The 9,704-nt window shown below is 43.2% G+C and overlaps 1 protein-coding gene across 5 annotated transcripts; it reads left to right on the top strand.

Moving 5' to 3' along the window:
• The first annotated feature begins 969 nt into the window (after positions 1-969).
• On the top strand, positions 970-8,914 carry asb6 (ankyrin repeat and SOCS box containing 6). Of its 5 annotated transcripts, none has more exons than XM_034596466.1 (7): positions 970-1,043; positions 3,788-3,960; positions 4,389-4,570; positions 5,653-5,759; positions 5,890-5,998; positions 6,397-6,483; positions 7,026-8,914. In XM_034596466.1, the coding sequence occupies exons 2-7, from the start codon at positions 3,836-3,838 to the stop codon at positions 7,739-7,741; spliced, it is 1,326 nt and encodes a 441-aa protein (XP_034452357.1). In that variant the 5' UTR covers positions 970-1,043; positions 3,788-3,835; the 3' UTR covers positions 7,742-8,914. The 5 variants fall into 5 exon arrangements, with proteins under 5 accessions (XP_034452357.1, XP_034452358.1, XP_034452362.1 ...); XM_034596467.1 differs by having other exon boundaries at positions 974-1,039; XM_034596471.1 differs by having other exon boundaries at positions 975-1,038; positions 3,790-3,950; positions 4,385-4,570.
• Positions 8,915-9,704: the final 790 nt, after the last annotated feature.

Below are 9,704 nucleotides of genomic sequence, written 5' to 3'. Positions count from 1 at the left end.
ACAGCATCAAATGACAAATGTCCAATTTCTGCTGACCAATTATATGTTTGCTGGAAGAAATGGACATAATGAGTAAGGAGTTTGTTGAATACATGACAGAACCTGAAAGATACAGTTTTGACGTGTGTAATTAGACATCTACAGTCTAACTTACAAGCGACGTTCATTTTTGTTTGGTGTATACTCACAGTTTCCAATTGGGATTTATGTTTAAATTAAATATCTTTTATTTTAAACTGTGGTGTTTTAATAAATGTGATGCAAAAGTAAAAGCTTAGTGCCACAGTTTAAATGTTTTAAAGTTTTTAAATGTTAAAGCTGATATTATGGACCATCTGCCAGATGCTGTTGAATATTAAATGTCATAATAATGTAAGAACAGGTCGGTGTGTGCGGTGAAAAGACTCAAGTACTGCACTCTATACTTTACTTAAGTATATTCCCTTTGATTCTACTTTATACCTCTACACCAGTACATTTCATGGTAGATATTGTACTTTGTACTCAATACATTTATCTGACAGCTATAGTTAATAGCTAATAAAATATTTTCTATACAAAACAAATATTAACCTTCTAAAACACACTTATATATTTAAACATTAGGCTAAACAGTATTCATTATATATCACAAAAAAACTTGTCATGATTTAGATTTAGTCTTAGAAGTTGAACCAAAAGACATATTGTTAAACTTTTCACTTGTTTTAATTTTAATGTCCAAACTGTTCAAATGATCCAATACTTAAAAAAAAAGATCTAATGTTCTTTAATTAATAATTTCCCAACTGATCATATTCACCTTTTGAGCCTTTGGATTGAGACAATGTGTTTTTATCATTTCTAAAGTTTATTGTTTCTTTATAAAATATCCACAAGGGGAAAAAAATCCACATTATAAATATTTGATTGTGTTATTATAAAGAACGGAGCGTAAAGCGGACACTTTGTCATCGTTGCGTTTCAAGAGGGAATGAAAACACTGACGGACTGATGTAGGCGAGGGGGTAGCTTCCTGTTTAGAAGGAAAACGTCAGATGTGAGTATGTGTTTCTGCAAACTTCACTCATTCAAGTCATTTCAATTAGTGGTTAATTCATTAAGTCAGATGGTAGATGGAGTAAACTGAGCTAACAATGCTAGTGTTTACTTGCAAGCTGACAACACAACTTCTTTCTAAGAGCGTAAATACAGCGGTGAATTAACAAGTCGTCGTACGAGCAGGACACAGTTTTATATTTATATTATATATATATATATATATATATATATATATATATATATATATATATATATTTATATTGTGACAATGTAATATCCCGTAAAGCGACACACAGTGTTTATGTTAGCTGGTTAGCCTCACGTGTTTTCCTGTGTCAGCGGAGCTCTGTAGATCAGATAAGGTTCAGAGAGGTTCCTCCTCGGTCCCTGAACTGTAACCTAACACACGTGCTCCTCTTCAGAGAGGTTCCTCCTCGGTCCCTTAACTGTAACCTAACACACGTGCTCCTCTTCAGAGAGGTTCCTCCTCGGTCCCTGAACTGTAACCTAACACACGTGCTCCTCTTCAGAGAGGTTCCTCCTCGGTCCCTTAACTGTAACCTAACACACGTGCTCCTCTTCAGAGAGGTTCCTCCTCGGTCCCTGAACTGTAACCTAACACACGTGCTCCTCTTCAGAGAGGTTCCTCCTCGGTCCCTTAACTGTAACCTAACACACGTGCTCCTCTTCAGAGAGGTTCCTCCTCGGTCCCTGAACTGAACCTAACACACGTGCTCCTCTTCAGAGAGGTTCCTCCTCGGTCCCTTAACTGTAACCTAACACACGTGCTCCTCTTCAGAGAGGTTCCTCCTCGGTCCCTGAACTGTAACCTAACACACGTGCTCCTCTTCAGAGAGGTTCCTCCTCGGTCCCTTAACTGTAACCTAACACACGTGCTCCTCTTCAGAGAGGTTCCTCCTCGGTCCCTGAACTGAACCTAACACACGTGCTCCTCTTCAGAGAGGTTCCTCCTCGGTCCCTGAACTGTAACCTAACACACGTGCTCCTCTTCAGAGAGGTTCCTCCTCGGTCCCTGAACTGTAACCTAACACACGTGCTCCTCTTCAGAGAGGTTCCTCCTCGGTCCCTTAACTGTAACCTAACACACGTGCTCCTCTTCAGAGAGGTTCCTCCTCGGTCCCTGAACTGTAACCTAACACACGTGCTCCTCTTCAGAGAGGTTCCTCCTCGGTCCCTTAACTGTAACCTAACACACGTGCTCCTCTTCAGAGAGGTTCCTCCTCGGTCCCTGAACTGTAACCTAACACACGTGCTCCTCTTCAGAGAGGTTCCTCCTCGGTCCCTTAACTGTAACCTAACACACGTGCTCCTCTTCAGAGAGGTTCCTCCTCGGTCCCTGAACTGTAACCTAACACACGTGCTCCTCTTCAGAGAGGTTCCTCCTCGGTCCCTGAACTGTAACCTAACACACGTGCTCCTCTTCAGAGAGGTTCCTCCTCGGTCCCTGAACTGTAACCTAACACACGTGCTCCTCTTCAGAGAGGTTCCTCCTCGGTCCCTGAACTGTAACCTAACACACGTGCTCCTCTTCAGAGAGGTTCCTCCTCGGTCCCTGAACTGTAACCTAACACACGTGCTCCTCTTCAGAGAGGTTCCTCCTCGGTCCCTGAACTGTAACCTAACACACGTGCTCCTCTTCAGAGAGGTTCCTCCTCGGTCCCTGAACTGTAACCTAACACACGTGCTCCTCTTCAGAGAGGTTCCTCCTCGGTCCCTGAACTGTAACCTAACACACGTGCTCCTCTTCAGAGAGGTTCCTCCTCGGTCCCTGAACTGTAACCTAACACACGTGCTCCTCTTCAGAGAGGTTCCTCCTCGGTCCCTGAACTGTAACCTAACACACGTGCTCCTCTTCAGAGAGGTTCCTCCTCGGTCCCTGAACTGTAACCTAACACACGTGCTCCTCTTCAGAGAGGTTCCTCCTCGGTCCCTTAACTGTAACCTAACACACGTGCTCCTCTTCAGAGAGGTTCCTCCTCGGTCCCTGAACTGAACCTAACACACGTGCTCCTCTTCAGAGAGGTTCCTCCTCGGTCCCTTAACTGTAACCTAACACACGTGCTCCTCTTCAGAGAGGTTCCTCCTCGGTCCCTGAACTGTAACCTAACACACGTGCTCCTCTTCAGAGAGGTTCCTCCTCGGTCCCTGAACTGTAACCTAACACACGTGCTCCTCTTCAGAGAGGTTCCTCCTCGGTCCCTGAACTGTAACCTAACACACGTGCTCCTCTTCAGAGAGGTTCCTCCTCGGTCCCTGAACTGTAACCTAACACACGTGCTCCTCTTCAGAGAGGTTCCTCCTCGGTCCCTGAACTGTAACCTAACACACGTGCTCCTCTTCAGAGAGGTTCCTCCTCGGTCCCTGAACTGTAACCTAACACACGTGCTCCTCTTCAGAGAGGTTCCTCCTCGGTCCCTGAACTGTAACCTAACACACGTGCTCCTCTTCAGAGAGGTTCCTCCTCGGTCCCTGAACTGTAACCTAACACACGTGCTCCTCTTCAGAGAGGTTCCTCCTCGGTCCCTGAACTGTAACCTAACACACGTGCTCCTCTTCAGAGAGGTTCCTCCTCGGTCCCTGAACTGTAACCTAACACACGTGCTCCTCTTCAGAGAGGTTCCTCCTCGGTCCCTGAACTGTAACCTAACACACGTGCTCCTCTTCAGAGAGGTTCCTCCTCGGTCCCTGAACTGAACCTAACACACGTGCTCCTCTGCGGGCTCAGCCGCTGATTCCCTGACTGACCCACGGTGTTGTGAGGAGCGGAGGAGCCATGCCTTTCCTGCACGGCTTCAGAAGGATCATCTACGAGTACCAGCCGCTGGTAGATGCTGTGATGCGAGTTGTTGGACTGGAGGAAGGTGGAGGTGGAGGTGCTGAGGAGGAGGAGGAGGACAGGTGAAGACATGAATATTGTTTGATTGATTGTTTATCTTCTACTTTATCTGGTGTTCTCAAAGTTTTTATTTCATTCTTCCCGAGGACAAAGTTACTACTTGTAAATTGTGATGTGTATCCAAGTGAGTTTTAACCTAGTATTATTGCTGTATGAATGTACTTCCCTCCAAATACAACTATACAGAAATCTGAATATTTATATACTAGCCAATGGCATTCATATTGTTAAAAAAAGAGTCACATGCAGCATGTTGCATATTATTATGTATTATTAGTGTTTGAAGTGAAGATCTCATCATTTTTATTTTTTACCAGAGCCCAGTTTCTTATTGCTATGTAATATTGCTTAGAGCTGAGGTTTGTAGTACTCATTGTGTGCCATAACTCACACTTTGACTGTAACAGTCTCTTTCTGCTGCTCTGTACAGAGTCAGAAGTCCTGAGGACGGGTCCGGTGGGCGTAGTTCTCTGGTGGAGCTTCTGGAGCGAGAGTCCCAGTCAGAAGTCTTTGTAGAAGGCATCAGCTACGCTCTGTATAAAGTGGCAGAGAGGGGACTGGGGTACGCAGCTGAAATCCTGCTGCGCTACGGAGCTTATCTAAACTTTGAAGGTGTGTTATGATTTGAGTGTGCAGTAAACATTGTAGTTGAATACATGTGTAAATATTGTAACCACAGTTTCATGCGTCAGACAGAAGTGGCGGACACTGGCAAAATAATGTGAATGATACCTGTGTGAGAAAGGAATATGTCACTTTGCAGTTGTTAATAATAGCTTTGATAAAAATATTAAGTGGTGTGAACCTCTTAGAGATGACAAACCTCAGGAGCCTTGCAATTATTATAAAGTGCTGTCTCTCGCGTTAATAATTTATTTAAAAGGGAAAATGTATTTTACTGTGTGGAAGGTAATTCGTTTTCTAGTGTTCAACTTTTTATGTGGGATGATGGTTCTCTGCTACACATAGTTATTTGTGCGCAATATTCATAAACAACATTTAATGACTGCATGCATGAACGTGCCATTTTCCGACTAACACAAGTAACTGCATGTGCATAATGAGTAAGTTGTCATCATATACACTTGAGGGATGAGTCTTCCTTTTGCAAAGTGCAGTGGAAACTCACCAGAGCTCAGTCACACTGTGCTATCGTGACGTCTGCTGGTTGTAGAAATGTGTTTCCCCTGCCAGAGGTTTCTTCATTCATCTTTCACATTTCTTGGATGCCTCTTTTTCAGAAATCAAAACTAACAAAGGCTCCTACATTGTGTACAAAATGCTCAAGTGTGTCTGTCCTTCTTCAAGAGTATGATATTCTTTATCTTCACATTAAAGAATGTTAGCTCATTTCAAGTATTAGACAGGCTCTCTGCCAAAGCAAGAGCATACACATTTGGATCTAAACTGGAAAATCTCAAACATTTGGACCCCACTGTTTATTTGTGATGGTTACTCATGTTAGGTGGCAGTCATTAATGCGGATGCTAACCATATATACATACAAGAGAATGTGTCAGTAGATGATTATAGACACAGGGAGCTGCAGGGAGACCACAGTCAGATACAGGTGCATCTCTGTTCAAATGTAGTGACCACCAGAGCATTGTCATGAGTCTCTGTCTAATTCATATTTCCTCCCTCTGATCCAGACTCAGTTTGAATAATATAAATATTAATTTTCTATTCTTCAGACCCAGTGTCGTACTACAATCCTCTACATGTAGCAGTTATGCGGAACAGGCCAAATATGGTGAAGCTGCTGGTCGGGCATGGAGCAGACATTGAGAAGAGGGACAGGGTGAGGACGCTGCCTTAACTGGAATCAACACATATGTCTGTTATGTCTTGTTTTCATTGGACCCTGTCTGATTAAATTTTTATAATTTTTTTTCATTTGTAAAACCTCTATGCTGTGTGTTAATTGTTAGATCCATGAGAGCAGTCCATTGGATCTTGCCAGTGAGGAGTCGGAGAGACTCCCCTGTCTGCTCACTCTGCTCGACTTGGGCGCCGATGTGAATGCAAGCGATAAAAATGGTGAATTTAAATCTTAATTCTAGAGCCCGACCGATAAAATCTGAAAAAAATTGCTGATATAGAAAACTTAATTTCACAGAAAAAAAAATGCAGAAAGGAAATATTTATTTTCATCATTTTCAAGTTCGATGTATTTGTTTTGTGCTTTCTTTCAATTTATTTATAATAAGGATTATTATAAAGCTGTAAAATATCAGTCAATTAAATTTCTTTGTCAAAAAGTTTTGATGACAAGATCTATTATATTTATATATATATATATAGGTATTAAAACAGTTTTTCTCCCTAATATTGGTATCTGACTCCAAAGATCCATATCTTTAGGGCTCCACTTAATTCCATAACAATCATTCACTCCTTCATTCCTGGTGAAAACTGTCTTTGTCTCGACCCCAAAGGAAAAACCCCTCTGCTCCATGCCATGGCGAGCAGCGATGGACTCACAGTGAACAACACAGAGAGCATCCAGCTTCTTCTTCAGAGAGGTAGTGACAGTGAAACACACTCCATCCTCACTTTGACTTATTGGCCAAGTTTGGTCACAGTTAAATCCCTACATTCATAAACTTGTTATATCCATGTCCACATGTATATGTCTAAAATATGCAAATACACTTTTTTACCAGAAATTAGGGGTGTATCGGTAAACAAAAATCACGGTTCAGTGCGTTTTCGGTACAGAATAAACAAAGACCAGAAAATCTTAAACAGATTTTTTATTTATTTTTATTCAACCCTGGTTAACTATGGCTGTGTCTTTCTTACCCCAAGTAATTTTTACAAAGTTAAATAACTAAGAAAACTCTCTCATAAATATTATTATTATCAACACAATATTACACAATGCTCAGTCATCACACAGGAAAAAGAGTTTATCACCTGTTTGTTATCAACTTTAACACACAAATGAACAGGGGTGAAAACATAACCTACTTGGCTGAGGTAACGTACACTGTCTGTGCACTCAACAGTAGGAAACTGTTTTAGATTTGATCTGATAATTATTGTGATGCTTTCTTCACTACAGGTGCTGACGCGAAGGCTGTCACTGCACACGGTGAAGCAGTCGAATCCTTGTTGGTGTTTCTGATTAAAGAGGCTCTGGACGCCAGCGCGGAGGACGCTGCAGAGATCGGTAAATTCTGCCTGAAAACCACACACCTTTTGCTGACTCATGGTGTGGACCCCAGCTGCTGCATGAACGAGGATGGCGATCCCTCCCTGACACAGACGAGCCTGGAGCACTTTGACCATTTCTTCCCCCTGGCTGTGCTCTTGATGCAGAGCGGAGCTGCTTTGAAGTGCACCCATCATGGCGACTCCTGTTGGTCAGGCGAGAGCCTCCTTTTCGGGCGGCTCCAGGAAGCCCTGCAGCAGTGCTCTGATCAAAGTCACGCGTCCGAGCTTCTGGAGCAGGCCGAGGTGTTGCTCGACTTAGCGAGGGTAAATGTCCCCATGCTAAATCTGCCTTTCAGCTCGGAGCTTCCTGCACCTGGTCAGGACCCTCACCCTTATGCTCAGGCTCTGGTGGACCTGCAGAGGAGGGTGGTAGAGCATGACACCAGCCCCCCTGCTTTGCGCTGCCTCTGCAGGGCATTCATACGGACCCACCTGGAGCCCTGGCCACTGGAAGACAGAGTCAATGCCTTGCCATTACCAGACAGACTGAAAGACTTTCTTCTGCCTGAGCGCACATATACACCAAAACCTGGCTGGGACTGCTTCAAGCCCCAGCTTTCATAGCCAACACTGATGATACAAGCTACAGGCTGGTTTCTGTTCTACCCAAAATCTGAAAATAGATTTTTTTTTTTTTATAAACAGGCCTAAAAGAATTTAACCAGAATGACACTCAGTAGAGTGCATACCTCCACCAAGGCCCAACCGTCTCTTGATGAAACCACATTTACATGAACTAGATCCAGATTTTTATTCAGAAACTCATACAAATCAGTTCCCTAAGCATGCCTAAATTATCTATCATCAATATCTATGAACTATTTTATGAGAAATCAATCTCAGAGCCCATCAGCTATCACCTGATGATAAATTAGCCTCTGAAAGCAACAGCCAATTATTTGGGGCTTCCAGTGTAAATTTTAAATGGTCTTTATTTATATAGAGCTCGTCTAGTCTTGATGACCACTCAAAGCGCTTTTACACTTTTGCCCTCCACCCATTCCTTTTCGTAGAAGGTGGATATCCGAGCAAAGACTGCATCTTTTATTCGCTGTACAGTATTTACTGAGTCACCATGTGAAAAAAGTGGAAAATCCTCCTATCCCACAATGTTAAAGAAAGTGAAATCAAATTCCTGGGTCTGCCCTCAGATCAGCTTCAAAATTCAATGAGTCATAGATCAAACACTGCCGCTCCAGAAAGTGGTTGAGTAGTTTTTACCTTATCCTGCTAACACACAAACAAACAGATGAAAACATAATCTCCTTGGCAGAGGATACCTTTTACCTGGGCTCAGGTCCAAAACAATTTAAGCTAAACCTTAGAAACCACTGAGGCCTTTGTTGAATTCTCATTGTGTGTTGTCTTTGCCAAATTTACAGGCAAAACATTTGTATGTTTCCTTAATATACAAAGTTATGTATGTTCAAGCTGGCGTTTGAGCTGTTGCTAAGTTGTTTACGTTGAACTGCCAAGTGAACAAACTGAAAGTGTCGAGGAAGTTGCAGTTCAGAATAAATGCCACAGGATGGCAATGTTGCTCCTGCAGATGGGAAGTAGCTCAGCTAGCAGGGTCAAAGATTTAGTTATTCTCAGTGCAGCCTATTAAAGTTGTTCTAGCGCAGTAGAGTCCATCTATATTTTATCTCCTCAACTTGATGGTGATGTGTTGTGGAATTTGTGTGTCATCTCGCTCCTTATGAAGACGGACCAATAAAACAGCAGTGTGCTTCACCACCTGTGTTCTGATTTGTTCATCCACTAATTAAATGTTGACATTATTTTGTGTTTGTCCACATATTCTGTTTTTAATTGAACAGGTAGTGGCAGTGCAGCGCACAATATGGCTCTTAACACTGACTGACTACATGTTAAAGGGGGGGAAATGAGTTGGAGAGCAGACACCAAACATCAGCAAAGAGCTCCTGCTAAAATAAAGAAACAGGAATACGATGCTACAACACTGCAGGAGTGCATGTCGATGTTTTGACGTGGTTTTACTGAGACATAACGTAGCTGCAGTGGCTGCTGGCGTGGAAAGTTTTACTAAGCGTTCTAAATTCAGATGAGTTCAGAGCTCGCTCCTCCTTTTTAAAAAATCTGCACATCCCTGTCTTTGGGAATGAACAAACATTGCCTGGTAGAAGCATGTTATGATGGCACAGGAACATCATGGGCTACATATGTGTTTGCATCCATGTGTGTGTGATGAGCAAACTAAATAGGACATTGTGTTACACAACTAACCCCTTCCTGACATTGCTGAAGCTGGAGTGGCTCCAAGGCTTGCAGGCGCTCCAGCTCCTCTTGGTTATCTAGGTCACAGCCTCTGAGGAGAAGAGCCTCGGCAGCAGCAGCAGCAGCCCTGCATGACACACGCTTCACTCTCCTGTCTGTCTGAATCTCCCTGCACAGGCTTGACAAAACCTCAACGCTGGCCTTGGTCGAATGAGGGAGCGAGGGAGGGAGAGGGTTGCAGGAGGCAGTGAAGAAGAAGAAGAAGAAGAAGAGGAAGGAGGGAAAAAAA

This window comes from Hippoglossus hippoglossus, chromosome 9, assembly GCF_009819705.1.
Source record: "Hippoglossus hippoglossus isolate fHipHip1 chromosome 9, fHipHip1.pri, whole genome shotgun sequence".
Lineage (NCBI taxonomy): Eukaryota > Metazoa > Chordata > Actinopteri > Pleuronectiformes > Pleuronectidae > Hippoglossus > Hippoglossus hippoglossus.
This window is presented reverse-complemented; position numbering and strand designations above follow the sequence as displayed.

Excerpts from the sequence above, each read along its gene's own strand:
- asb6 (XM_034596466.1), top strand. The coding sequence starts at position 3,836 with ATGCCTTTCCTGCACGGCTTCAGAAGGATCATCTACGAGTACCAGCCG. Across the intron at positions 5,999-6,396 it reads GAATGCAAGCGATAAAAATG|GAAAAACCCCTCTGCTCCAT; the intron begins GTGAATTTAAAT and ends TCGACCCCAAAG. Across the intron at positions 6,484-7,025 it reads CCAGCTTCTTCTTCAGAGAG|GTGCTGACGCGAAGGCTGTC; the intron begins GTAGTGACAGTG and ends TCTTCACTACAG.